This window comes from Mycteria americana, chromosome 10, assembly GCF_035582795.1.
Source record: "Mycteria americana isolate JAX WOST 10 ecotype Jacksonville Zoo and Gardens chromosome 10, USCA_MyAme_1.0, whole genome shotgun sequence".
Taxonomy (NCBI): domain Eukaryota; kingdom Metazoa; phylum Chordata; class Aves; order Ciconiiformes; family Ciconiidae; genus Mycteria; species Mycteria americana.
In genome coordinates, this window is record NC_134374.1 from 19,077,897 (window position 1) to 19,091,612 (window position 13,716).

Sequence of the window (13,716 nt, forward strand, 5' to 3'; positions counted from 1 at the left end):
GAGCTGCAGGGATGCGGGGAGGGCCTGGCATCGGCCAGCACCCGGCACAGTGGCGGTGAGCAGAGCCCGACCCCCTGCTCCCGCCCCTGTACGTAGGGCTGGGCAGGCTCGTCCGCCCAGGTGTTTCGCTGGAAAGCACCGGCCCTGGCAGCGCATGCTCCCTCGGTGACACCGGGAGCGTTTCACCCAGTGACACCCGCAGGATGGCAAAGCTCCTCGGCAGCAGCCGACTCCCTGGGATGAAAGCTGGAACCTGGGGTCTGGCATGAGCACCGAGGCCATGAGCAGAGGAAGGCTGCGCGGGGGGTGCACGGGGATTTTGGCCGTCAGCCCTCAGCACTGCTGCAGGCAGCGTCCTGCTCAGCGCGGCTGCAGCATCGAGGACTTTTATTGCCTCCCACAGCTCGGGTTTTGCTTGCTTGTTGGTCACAGGGCTGGGGACAGCTGATGGCACTTGGGGTCCTCCGCGCCGCCGCTCCCTCCGGCTTTGGCTGCCCGGTTCCCGGGGGGCTCCTTGTGCCCGCAGACTGCCGTGCTGCACATCACTCCCCGAGGGACTGGTGCCACCCCTGAGCTGTCACTAGTAACTACAGAACACATCAGAGCACGCCAGAGCAGAGGGTTGGGACATGCTGAACAACTACCAGAGCCATCGGGGAGCAAATTAGGGACCTCCGCACGTTCCCAGCGAGGCGAGCGCCGGCAGTCCCAGTACCTGAGTTATGGATGCTCGTGACAAGGCAGCCGAGCAATTAGATCACTTCTCAGACCCATTAAGCATCACAGACTGAGACTAAACGACTTTCCATTTTCTTTGCAATCGCTCATACAAGACGTTTATTGTTTGCCTCTTGCTGCTCAGCGTGGCGACGATGCACTGGCGCATGGCCTTCCCCAGCCCCACGGGAGCAGCACCGGATGCGGGGGGGACAGGCGGCGTGCGCTCAGTGAGGGTGCCACGGCCGGCGGGCTCGCACGCTCACCGGCAATCAAGCAGGTAACAACCTGCGCGTCGGCTATGTCGGGATGCGTCCGGATGGGTGGCAATGCAGCAGGTGGGCATGGGGCAGCACCCAAGTGCTGGGTGCTATGCGGCGGGTGCTACACCCTGCCCAGCATCCGCGCGATCCACCAGTTGCAGGGCATGATGATCCGGCAGATGACCCTCCCGCCCTGGTAGCAGTAGGGGTAGGGGTAGTAGCCCAGGAGGGGCTCGCAGACCCGCCGGCAGTAGCGGTTGGCGCGGCGGCACTGGGCACAGCAGTAGCCTCGCTCGTCCCACAAGGGGTGGAACTCCAGCCCGTTCTCCGACTGCCGGGAAGAGCCAGCATCAGCGCAGCAAGGGGGGCACATGGCTGGGGCACCCCGGGAACATGGCCAGGACACCCCAGGAGCATGGACAGGACATCCTGGGAGGGCAGCCTGGGCACCCCAGGAGCATGGATAGGGCACTCCAGGAGCATGGCCAGAGCACCCTAGGAACATGGCCAGGACACCCCAGGAGCAGAAGCAGGACACCCCAGGAGCACAGCCAGGACACCCCGGGAGCACAGCCAGGACACCCCGGGAACATGGCTGGGGCAGCCCAGGGTGCGATTCCCCACACTCACGTAGTCGTTGATGGGCAGGTCCTCCTCGGTGAGCTGCCGTGTCCGACGCTTGGGCCCTGGCTGTGCATCCTTCTCCACCTCGTGTTCGCTCCCCCTGTCCAACCAGCTCTGGTTGTCCACGAGCAGCTCAGGGTCTTCTTCTTCTGCCCCTTCAAGGTCGGCCAGCTCAGGAGCTACAGGAAGAGCCCAAACGTTGCTGTGAACAACCAGGGAGCAGGGGGACAAATGCAGCAGCAGGCATTAATGTCTCTACCAAAATTTGGTGCCATGGAACAAGAAGAGGAGGAAAGCGCTCTGACATGAGCAGCTCCACCAGCAAACCAGCTCTACTCCATTGCCTCCTGCTCTTACCAAGCCTGGGCGAAGGGCTGTAGGAGATAATGTGGCAGGAGGAGAGGGTAGAGAAGACATGGCCCGTCTCCTCCCTGTGCTCACGGGTGGCAGGTGCCCGTGGGTGGTGTTGGCATCCCCTGCACGGGCTGCGGGTGCAGGGAACCACGTCCTCGTGGTGGGCTCTGCTGCTGCAGGGGGGATTTGTAGAGCCCCAGAGAAGCAACATGATTTGGGGCAGATTATACCCAGCTACAGCACTTGTTGGTGGCTTAGGTAAGACCCACAGTGACATTAATTTTCTTTACAGCAGGGTTTAACAGCAGGGACTGAGGAAGCAGAAAGGGGACAGCAGCCAAGGACAGCAGCCTCCCTCTGCATCGGGGATCTCTGATGCCCACTTGCTCCCAGGACCACCGACGGCCATGAGCTGGCTGGTACCCGTGGTGGATGAGATGCTCCTCTGCGGCTGCAGAGCAGAGGGAGTTTTCTCAGCAGAGGTTTTTAAACTATCTCATTTGGATAGAAGTGGGTTAGAGAGCGTGGGTAATTATGCTGGCGGATCTCAGAGGCCGCAACCTCTGCGAGGGCTGTGTAGTGAGCAGCTGGAGGTGGCAACCCCGTTGTGTGATTTAGATGCAGATGTCTGCTCATGCTCTGATGTTCACGCGGTGACTAGAATTTAGGCGTCCCAGTTTCCAGCAGCGCTGGCTTCTTTGCAGGTACAAAGGGTTTTGGGTTTTTTTGCCTTGTTATGGGGAGGGTGGCCACTCTGCAAAGCACAGAGCGGTGGGGAGCCGGCAGAGATGAACACTTTGCGGAGAGAAACTTCAGCCCCTGCTATCACATTTGCCATGTTCTCTCACGGTCATGGCCAACATTGTGTTCATGTCTGAGATGTACAACGAGGCTGTGGAAATGGGTTCCTACCACGTTGCACCGGGGCAAACGGCAGAGCGGACACGGGGGGGTGGCAGGGCTGCTCCCAGTGAGGGGGCTCACGAGCACTTTGGGGAGGAGATGGCTCCTTGTACCTGCTATTGGCGTGGGGTGGATCCAGTAGATGGTCACGTTTCTGCAGATGTCAAAAATTTTGGAGCTCTTCAGGAACTCCTTGTTCTGAATGGGCTTTTCCCCAGGCACCCAGACCACAGACTGCTCAAAGTAGGTGGTTGTGATTTCTTCTCCCTGGAAGAAAAGCGAGGTTTCACCCCGGCGTGGTGAGCCACCCTCTGCCCACCCCTGGCTGCTTCTCCTCCCCTTGGCTCACCTCGAGGCACCTCTCTCCTCCGAGCGAGCAGCTGGACTCTGCCTTAGCCCCAGGATCGGGGTGCTCGCCGGGTGCACATGCAATACCCCGCTGGTCCTCACGCAGGGACACCCGTCATGAGCCTTGTCTTTCCTGCCCGCTCTCAGCCCACGCCACCCCGCTCTCTCCTCCCTCCGTTCATCATGCTTCAAGAGCCTTCTCCTGTGCAGTCCCCACCATCTGGAAGAGCCTTCTGGAGTGCCCCAGCTCATTTAAAACCCAAGATTAAAACATTTCCTCTCTGCTTTGCTCTTACTACTTAATTTCTCTCTCCTTCTGCTACTGATTTTGTGATCGAACACTTTAATTTATTCCTCACAGAAATTCTTTGCACGGCCGTATTCTGTAATTTATACTACATGTCTCTGCCGTTGCATTAGTCCATGGTGTGTTTTGGCAGGCGCTTAGGGAGGGAGATATATAAAGATTATTGGATGGGTCTGTGCTGAGCTATCTGCCAAGGCAAAGTTGTGTACGTTGGTGGTGGTAGCCCATAGAGCAAGTTGGCAAATGGCATTTTTCTCTCCAGAAGGCGTCTGGTGCTGTATTTCTCTTTTATAGAGTTTTTCCTTATGGCTTTGGGAAGTCTTAGGAAAGAGCTAACACAACCCGACCCAGTCTGAATAATTTTCAGGGTCTCTGGTGAAAGCCGCGGGGCTGGGGAGGTGCTGCCTGAAGGACCTGGCAGCGCGCGGGCTCTGGGAAGAGATGACGAGATTTTAAATCTACATTTATCTCATTGGGTTTTATATTTCAGTTCTCTACCTGGGGCAATGTTCTGCTAAAGACTGGGAAGTCATATCCCTTTTACGACGGTAGCTGAAAAGATCTATTAGCTTCTTATGGCATAATCAAAGAATCGGTGTCTGGGAATTTGGGTCATGATTCAGGGAAATGCTTCTGCCCACGCTTCATTTCAGACGTGTCCTGCTGGCGTTTTATCCGTGATGGCTTCCTTGGGGGGGGTTGAATCTGCTAACACCCTTTGTCTTGCCAACGGGGAGGCGGGAGGGCTGTGCCACGGGGCTGTGCCACCGCCGGGGGCTCGGGCATGGGGACGGGGACAGGGGACAACTGCTTTCAAGGGACTGAGCCGTCACCCCAGGTTACGCTGTCAGAGAGGGGTTAAAATACGGAGCCAAACACTTTTTCCACGCAGCGTGCAAAGCACGCGACTCCTGGCAGCAGGCTGTGGTGGGCAGAAGTTAAATGGGTGTACGACGGGAGGGAGGTCCATGCGGGACAGGGAGGTGGCCCCAGCCCGGCGCTCCCCACCTCCCGGGGCTGTACGCCAAGTGCTTTCTCAAATCGCATTTCTTAAACGTGGCTGCTCTTTTAAATTCATTACTTCTGCCTCATTCTGCTTGAGAACATGAGGCTCAATTCTTGGAGAAAACAATTTGATTGACTTTTTGGTGCCTGCTAATCCTGAGCTGCCTTGCGACCTTATGACTACAACAGGATTATTCTTCTTGATCTCCGGTATTGTGCCGAGAGGTTTTTGTCTGTCAGCTGTCTAATCCCGTCTCTTTCCACTTGTTGTTTTTAGAAGCAATCCTCTGAAATAAGATCGTTTTATGAAGCGATCACAACTCATTATTTCTTTATTGCGGGGTCTCCAGGAAGGCTGGAGCAGATGGGAGGGCGGTGGGGATGGTGGCCGCGCTCCCAACGCCAGGGAGAGGAGTGGGTTTCACCGGGGACTGAGGGGTCTCCCGTTTTATTCACCTACCTCAAGCTCGGGGATCTTGGCCTCTGTCGTCTCAGGTAGGACTTTAGTCTGAGTTTTGATGAAACATTTTTGGAGTCCCACAAAGAAGATGCCAGTTATTCCCTACAGCATCAAAACAAACACCAAAAAAGCCATCAGGGCAAAGTGGGAGGATAAATAACCCCATCGTATGGAGGGGACAGCCGGGTAAGGGTTTAGTTGCATTTTTCCTGTTGATGTTTTTGTGCAAACTCTGTTCAGCGGCGGTGCTAAGATGTACTAACAGGTTCTCCTAAGGGATATTGCATTTTATGGTTTGGGAGAATTGGGCTTTTTACAGATATTTTAAGGCAGATAGTAATAAAATTTTACTTTGCTCCCCTTCTCCTTAGAACTATCATGAGCTCTAGTTATCATAAATAAAAATATGCAGAATAGCATCTGACCGTTATGGTTGTATGAACATTCAGCCCCCAGTTCTTGCTAGGCTATTAGCTGAAAATTTTGCCATATGTCACTGCACAGGGTATTTCCCTACAAATTTTAATTAGGTTTCAGAGAGAGCCTACAACATTGTCATGAGGTTTTAATGCTCTCCAGACAGAGAAATGTACTGGGCTCGGATAGATTTATGATGATTGTGTTCCTTTGCAAGGGTAAATCCAATAACTAGGTCTTGCTTTTAAGATGTATTTCATTGGAACTGAACCATGCCGCTATTAAATACCGGTGGAAGCTTATGTAGATACACATCTCCTTTCCTTTGAGAGCATCCCTAGAGAGTCTGCATATGGGCATTGCTCTCCCTGACCATCCTAGGTCTTGCTTCAGCGACCCCGTCGTGTCCCAAGGGGTCCTGCTGCAAGATGGCAGGCAGGCTCCCAGGGACAAACCCTGCCGCACTCACGTTTTTGAAGTCATGGATCTCCAGGATTTCCTCGCTGCCATTCCCGCTCCTGAAAGTCTCTGTCCTGGCCAGCGGGTCGATCTCCATCACGATCTTTTTCTTCTCACCGTGGCTGAAGAACGTGTGCTCCATGTCGTAAACCTGTGAGGGACAAAACCACACGGGCGTTGGCTGAGCCCCCACCGATTTCACACGCCGGCCGGTGGGCGAGTGGGCTGGTGCTGGGCGCCTGACCCCTGATGCTGGGTGCCCTGCCACGGGGCTGGCTGCTTCCCCGCGTCCCGGCTCTGAGCCAGGATGATCGTCTGTACGGCGCAAGGAGAGGCAGCTCCTGGGCACTGGGGCTGGGAAGAAGGGCAGGAGGGGGCCAGGCTGCAGGGGGACATGCGTGTCAAGCCTGGGAGAAGATGCTCATCCCACACTTGCACCAGGAGCTTTGCCGTGGCTCAGCCTTTGCCGGTGTTTTCTGTGGCACGAGCCTGTTGACACCCCAGGCTGGACTGAAGTCCTGAGCCCCAGGGACCTTGCTTTCCCCTGTCCCTGGCCCACTTGCTCCATCACTGCGTCCCCATCTTTCTTGCTCCATCACTGCATCCCCGGCTCGCTTGCACCGTCACTGCGCCTTCTGTTTTTCCTGGAAAGGCAGAGGTAAAAGCGTGTCTCTGCCTGGAGGAGATCAGGGATTGCCTGCGGATCAAAGACCTCCTCGAGGGCCGCCGAAGAGCTTCGGGGCGTAGCAGCCGGCTTCCCGGCGGCACTCATCCCCGCGGGGAGCCAGGGCAGCAGCGCTGGGGGGAGCAGCCCTCTCCTCCTCACAGGTGCTCGCCGCACTCAGCCAGCCCGGCAGCCCTCCAGTCTCTGCGGATGCCTGACCCTTAAAGGATGAGTAGTGGCAGATGCTATTTGAAGTACAAAAATGATCCTGCTGGCGCAGCGAGAGCCGGTAAGCCTTGGGGAGTCTCGTTTCCCAAATCAAACGGTGTCGTGCGGAAGCAAAGGGCTTGTGCAAAACCCCTCGAGTGCACGGGGCAGCGGGGAGTGCTGGAGGCACGGGGACGGGAAAGCCCTGTTCGTCCCCCGGCACGGCCGCGGAGCCAGGGAAGGAGCACCCTGGCCCCACAGCAATGCCCCGGCGAGGGGCGGGGGCTCTGCCCGCAGTCCCAACCTAAACCCCCTTTCACAGTCCCCCGGTTCTCGCACACCCCTCCCCATCAGGGGGTTCAAAGCCTCTCAGCAACGTTTTCAGCATCAGCATCCCCCGTTTTGCAACCACCGAAGGAAGCCTGCGCGCAGAACCGGCCGTGCAGGCGATGACTGCCCGGTACCTTTGCCCCTGCTTAAAAGTTAGAAGAGCGATGTGCGCCTTGGCAGCCACGAGCAGCTCCTGTTACTCAGCAGGAGGCTTTTATAAAGATATATGGCTGCCAATGGATTTTATGGTATGGTAAAAATAGTCTGAAGCCTAAAATGGCTGGAAGGCCGCCAGTTTTGACTGACAAAATGTGCACGGTGCCGTAAATCATTTCTAGGAGGGTAGGATCCCGGGTGGCACCTTACCTTCGAGTGCCTCTCCATTTACAAAGAATTACTTTTGCCAGCGCAGTGGCCAGCTAACCCATTTGGGCTTGGCCGGCTCCGTGCTGTTCGGAGAGCTGTGAGACGTTTCACAGGGCTAAAAATGACACTTGCTCGTGAATCGTTGAAATACGTCCCCCTGCGAGGCCGCCACGAACCCCTTGTCAGCTGACTCATCGCCTTCGCTTGCTGGTGGTGCTGGCCGGCGTGGATGCTGCTGTGCAGAGGGCATCGCCGTGTCCAAGGCCACCCCTTGGAGGAACAAGTCTTCTTTAAAGATTTTTTCTGTTCTCCAGTTGTGCGAAGGGACCTCAAAGCGCTTTTTGTTCTTTAAAGAGTTTAATTCCCCTTGGTTTATATTTTTGAGCGTTAGGAACTTCCAGCCTCCCCCGTCTCGCTTGTCCCAGCGGACCCCCGGGCCAGCTGGAGAAGCGCTGCCCCGCGCCCGCAGGGGCTGCGGCGATGCCAGATGCCGGGAGCATCACGTGCAGCTCCACCGCGGGAACATCTTTGCTCTCCTGCGACCTCGCACTTCGCTTGCCCGCCCGTCAGGCGTTGTGAAGGGCTTTCAGAAGTACCGATGGACTCCATCCTCCATCAGGCCGTGGGAGCCAAGGACCGGTGCCCGGATAACCCTTCCGAGGCCGCGGCAATGGCTCTGCGCCGCGGCTCGGAGAAAACCTCCCCTCCGGGGGTTAACAGCCTCTTCCCCCGTCTGCGGCTGGCACGCACCCTGTTTTTCGAGGAACAGTAGAGACTTTATAACCATCTTGGCAGGAGCCTGGAGCCACATATGGCTTTTATTGCTTTTTCTTTTATTTTTGGGGGTATTTATTTCTATTTGCTGATAAGAAGACAAAGTTTCCGGCGAGCGGGGTGCTTCCTCTGCCTGGCGGGAGGGCAGCCTGGCTGGGCTGGAGCGGCTCCAGCGTGGGGCAGGGAGGAGACAGAAGATGCCACTGTGGGAAAGAGGCCGCCTTGGCTGCGCACGGGCATTTCGGAGACGTTCTTGAGAGACGGCAAAACCCACCGGTGCCAGGGTGCAAAGCGGGGCCTCCTGGATGAGTGTGGAAACTCAAAGGGCAGGAGGATGGGGAGCAACGGGGAGCACTGGGCAGGCTGTTGGCTTCAAGGTTAAGCTATTTTCTTGGGGTACGGGACAAAAAAAAAGGGGTTTGGCAGAATTGCCAAGATGCCGGGCAGAGATGCATGGGAGATGCGCAGCCCGGCTGCCGTCCCCGGCACGCTCGGCACTTACAGCAGCGTCCGTCTGGGGAGCTGGGGATAAACGAGCACAATCCAGTTAGCAGGAGCTCCTCCAAAAGCTAATCCGTCTACCGTCCCCTCACATTGCAGACACATTAAAGTAAGAAATATAATCCATGACAATCAATCACCACTGCGTCCTGGCTTTCTCTCCTCTTTATGCGGTGGCATAATGACTTTTCCACCAGTTTCTGGCAAGATAATTGAAATGAAATGGAAAATATTTTCTTACTTGTCATAAAATTTGCTGCCGGTGAAATAAGAGTAACTTTAACTCTTCGTGGCGTAGCTCCCATCCCCTGTAATTGTCAGTTAGGGAAAGAATGTGGTGGCAGAGAAAAAAACCCAGCCCATATAATGTAAACGCTAGCTATGAATAATACAAAGATTTTTAAAAGTCCCATGAATACTTGTGGTCTAAGAAAATGCATTTTGTAAAGTTGCCTGGGTTTCGGGGTATAGTTAAAAGTTTCAGTGAGTCGGGGGGGACAGGTCTGCCTGGGGAAGCGGCACTCAGAAAGGCTGGATTAGAGAGTTTTTACTTACTTTTCTGGGTGTTGGGTTCCAGAGATATTTGACACCAAAAAATATCAGAATAAGAGAAATGAGCAGCACGCTGAGGAGCAGTCCGCAGATCTGGTATCTGGTGCAGGTCTTCTTTCGCGTCTTGGATGCTTCTGCCTATTTAATGACAAAACAGCGATAGCCAGAGGTTGGCTGATGATTCAAGGAGGGACGAGTACACATGCATATCAGACATTTATCACGCTGACAAGCTGCTCGGTGGCAAAGCAAGCCACGAACTTACGTCCAGAAAGCGGCAGTCCTCCGGGCTCTCCCGAGCCGTCCCTCCCATGGTCTCCTCCGTGTGCGAGGACGAAAGCCCGCTCCGAGGTGGAGTTTCAGAGCCTCTGGGCTGCACATGTGGCGGGGAAGGCTGGGTCACTGCCCACCCCATGACGGCGGCAGCCAGCTTTCCCCCACAGCCTGCCGGGCCCCGGGTGTTCCCGCAGCGCTTGCCGTTTACAGGGTGCAAGCAGTTCCCACGCTTTTGGAGATGAGCCCGCACGAAGCTCTGCTGCGCCCTGTCCATCGGCCCCGTCCAGGGTCCCAGTTTTTCGTTTCAGCTCTGCTCCTGCCCTCCGCTTCTGCCCCTGCCCTGATGGCTGGAGGTGCCCAGGCTGTGCAAGGGCTCCCGGCCCCCCCGAGCTCTGGGGACGCGGGCGCTGCTGCTCTCGGGGGCTGCTCACCTGCGCTCACCTGTGCAGGGGCTCCCGCAGCGGGGCGGCCCGGGGGACGTGGGCACCGCCATGGGTGCGCACGCGTGTGCGAGTGCGCACGCACACTTGCAGCCCCGTGCACGCACACGCGTGTGCGAGTGCACACGCACACTTGCAGCCCTGTGCACGCACACGCGTGTGTGTGTGCGTGCACTCACATGTGCGTGCATGGGTGTGCAGCACATGTGTGTGTGTGTGTGTGCACTCACGTGTGCGTGCATGGGTGTGCAGCACACGTGTGTGTGTGTGCGTGCACTCACGTGTGCGTGCATGGGTGTGCAGCACACGTGTGTGGGTGTGCGTGCACTCACGTGTGCGTGCGTGGGTGTGCAGCACACGTGTGTGTGTGCGCGTGCACTCACGTGTGCGTGCATGGGTGTGCATGCACACGTGTGTGTGTGTGTGTGCGTGCACTCACGTGTGCGTGCACTCCCTGCCAGCCCACAGCAAGGCTCCCCACGGGGGGCTCTGGCACCCCGCTCCCACTTTGTGCAGAGCCTTGCCCCAAAGTCGGCCTAGCCAGGAATTTCCTGACTAATTTTTTTTCTACGTTCAAAAATTTCCATTTGTTGAAATCGTACCATTTCTTCATGGAAATGAACCCATCTTAAGAAAGGCTTTCGGAAATCCAGTGTGAAGTTTCTAGTCTGAACAGGATGAGGCTCCCTGGTGTAGAAGAGCTGGCATGCACTGTTTTTCCAAGCTGTTTACGCTCATAAAAACCCAGAGTGCATCATGCACTAATTAAAATTGCACTGAAAAGAAGAAAATCCATGTCGAGTTTTGCTCAGGGTGAGGAACAGAGAAAGAAATTGCTTTTAGAGGGTCTGGCTTTGCGAGCGTGTCGGGGCATTGCTGTCCACGTCCCGAGGGTAAATCCAAGCGGGACGGCAGCGGAGCCGCTGAATGGTCTGGGGAAAGCGGTGTGCGTGTGCATGTGCGTGTGTGCAGGGGGTGTACGTGCCCCGGCGTGTATCAGCTCCCTGCAAAGGGGTTTGGGCTCCCTGGCCCCGGGGCGGCAGGAGCTCCTCGCCCCACAGCCCAGCAGCAGCTCCAGGGCCAGCTCCCCTTCCCTTAACTCGGTAGCCATAGCTCAGGGATGTAAAACACATCAGGGTTTTTAATATTTGAGAGGCCAATAACAGCAGGGAATCATATTGACAAGTGAAAGACAGCAGGTTATTTGGAGGAGAAAAATCGCTTTTTAATGGAAAGCAATCACAGGCGGCCTTTGAAAATATCTGAAAGATTTTGGAAATCTAAATGCAGCGAAATCTGTGCAGACGCCAGGTTTGTCTTTCTCCACTTTTCACCAGGAAGTTTCACCTCCGAAGCTTTTGTTATTCACTGGAAGCTGAAGTATCTGAAAACATTTGCTTTTCCTGTCAAAATTATAGTTTCAAAGGAAAACTTTGGAGCAGCTCTACTGCAAGACGGTTATGATTACAGGAAAGAATTACAGCAGTGCCGTTAAGCAGACATAAGTGATCAGCATAGCAGCGATCTTCACAATATCCCCCACTCCAGGCACAGGAAACACTGCAAATACCACTCGTAAACCAAATTAGGCATTATTATTTTATTACTGTTGTAAGGTAAATGTCAAGCTTTTTAATGGCAATCACTGTAACTCCGGCAGGAGTCGGGCGTCTGAATTAGCTGGAAGAGGTGAGAACCTCCCAGGGCTTGGAGTTAATAAAACTCAATAAATATCATCGGTCCCTTCCAGCGCTTGGCGAGTGCTGGGGATGGAGCGGCTGGGGCGAGAGGCGGGGGCACGGGGGGGTCCCCCCGCGGGGCTGGAGACCTCGTTTTGCTGCAGCCTGCAAAATTGGGCACTGCTGGTCAGGAGGGATGGGAGCGAGCATGTACAGACACAGGCACACACATCCATGCACACACGCGTGCCTGCAGGCGCAGCCCGGGAGCCGGCCCAGCCCTCTGCTCCCCGGCCCCTGTGCTGGGCAGGGAGCAGGGTGGGACCCCTCCACACTGCCGCTCTCCATAGAGAGCGTTATAAATAGCCAGTCTTGAACCGGGGGGGCTGACTGCAGCAAAACCCTCTGCGACCCAAATTGTCCTTCCCCTCGGCAGCTGCGGGCTGTGCGACAGCCGCTGGATCCCAGCGGGGAGAGGGATACTTGGGATGCAGAGGGGGACAGCAACCACGGGATGATGCTGGTCAGGAATGGAGGTTTTTTCCCCGTTCCCCAGTGCTCAGGCTCAGCATTTAGGGTGTCAGAGAAAGAAAAAAAATGGATTTTCCATGAAAAGACAATAATTTGGGGGGAAAAAAACCTCAGTCTCTTTAAGATGACAATCAGGTTCTCTGTATAAAAAGCAGTTCCGATGGAAATCTCCCATCAGTGCCAATGAAGAGGGAACAATCACTAATTTTCCTTGAAGCTAATGAGTGCAAGTCTATATGACAGGGGAGAATTTAATCTGATGTGAACTGAGGAAGAGAAGCAATACTGATATTAATGTGTGACTAATTGATACCCAGAAGAACATTTGAAATGATTAAAAGGCATTTGATTTTTATACAGGACAATAAGAGGCTCATTGGCTATGACTGGTGCATCCTTTCTGTTTTCTACTTCTTGCTCCAATTTGCCCAGAAAAATCTATCACATCCGCAGCATAGCTTGACTGCCGCATAAAATCTCTGTGCCTGGAAATGTTATACCAAGAAATTCCTCCTGGACAGCATGAAGGTTCGTACACGGTGTGAGCGGGGGCGAGAAGCCTGGCAGAAATAAAATAGGTCCCCGAACTACTAAAAAGCAGCTCCCCAAAGCAGTGGGGCTCGGGCAGCAACCTCCAGCCGAAAACCCATCGTGATTAATATGGTGCTCTTTGTTATAATGAAAAACCCATTAAGGTCAGTGGCAGCATCTCTGAGCAGCACTAAATTGGAACGATGGAGACAGTAAAGTTAAAAATGAGCCATAATATTAATGTGGATAGTGAATTAATTGGGCAATTCCATAGGTAGTAAGTAAATCACATCGTTTACCGCGGGACACGGCGCCTCGCGGCTCTCGCTGCAGGGTGCTGTGGTGGCAGCAGTGGCACCTGCTCCCGGACGGAGCCGGGGCAGTGACACGGAGCCACAGCGCCTGGGGACCCCGCTGTGTCCGCCCCCACCAGCCTCGGCCCCTTCTCCTTGGGTGCTGCTGGGGGGTCTCTCAGCAGGAGAAATGCCTCCCACTTTGCTCTTTTAGGTGTTCCGGCCCCAAAACACATGCAGAGTGCTGGCTTACAGCTTGTCTGGGGTGCCGCATCCACAGTCCAAGGTGTCCGTCCCCTGGTCCTGCAGCCGTGGCCCGAGGTGCCTGTCCCTTGACCCCCAGCTGTGGTCTGAGGTGTCTGTCCCCCCTTTGCTGTTGCACACACGAAGCTTTCAGCAGGCTGCCGGTAGATTTACAGACGGCTCTTCCCCTGGTTTGGGCGCGTCTCTCAGGAAAGGCTTCCTCGCCTTTGGGAGACACATACAGCACCATCACGCAGCCCTTAGCCATCTCCTGCTGCTTCTGTGTCTCGGACTGGGACCTGCCGTGCCGGTGCTGGTTCTGCAGGGGCGTTTGCAGGCACTGCCGCCCCGGGCGGCTTCGGGAAGAGGGGGAAGCCCGAGCGAGGGGTGGGGGATACAGCTCTTGCCCTGGACCCCCATCCCACCTGGAGCAACGCCACCATCCTTCAGAGCCAGTGTCTTCTGGGTGATT

The 13,716-nt window shown here is 55.5% G+C and overlaps 1 protein-coding gene across 1 annotated transcript; it reads right to left on the minus strand.

Moving 5' to 3' along the window:
- Positions 1 to 1,101: 1,101 nt before the first annotated feature.
- On the minus strand, positions 1,102 to 9,716 carry TNMD (tenomodulin). Its single transcript, XM_075513404.1, has 7 exons — positions 9,517 to 9,716; positions 9,255 to 9,389; positions 5,868 to 6,008; positions 4,982 to 5,083; positions 2,975 to 3,128; positions 1,611 to 1,783; positions 1,102 to 1,311 (listed from the first exon to the last, which is right to left on the minus strand). The coding sequence occupies exons 1-7, from the start codon at positions 9,664 to 9,666 to the stop codon at positions 1,102 to 1,104; spliced, it is 1,065 nt and encodes a 354-aa protein (XP_075369519.1). The 5' UTR covers positions 9,667 to 9,716.
- Positions 9,717 to 13,716: the final 4,000 nt, after the last annotated feature.

Excerpts from the sequence above, each read along its gene's own strand:
- TNMD (XM_075513404.1), bottom strand. The coding sequence starts at position 9,666 with ATGGGGTGGGCAGTGACCCAGCCTTCCCCGCCACATGTGCAGCCCAGA. Across the intron at positions 5,084-5,867 it reads AGATCCATGACTTCAAAAAC|GGAATAACTGGCATCTTCTT; the intron begins GTGAGTGCGGCA and ends TTGATGCTGTAG. Across the intron at positions 1,312-1,610 it reads ACCTGCCCATCAACGACTAC|TCGGAGAACGGGCTGGAGTT; the intron begins GTGAGTGTGGGG and ends TCTTCCCGGCAG.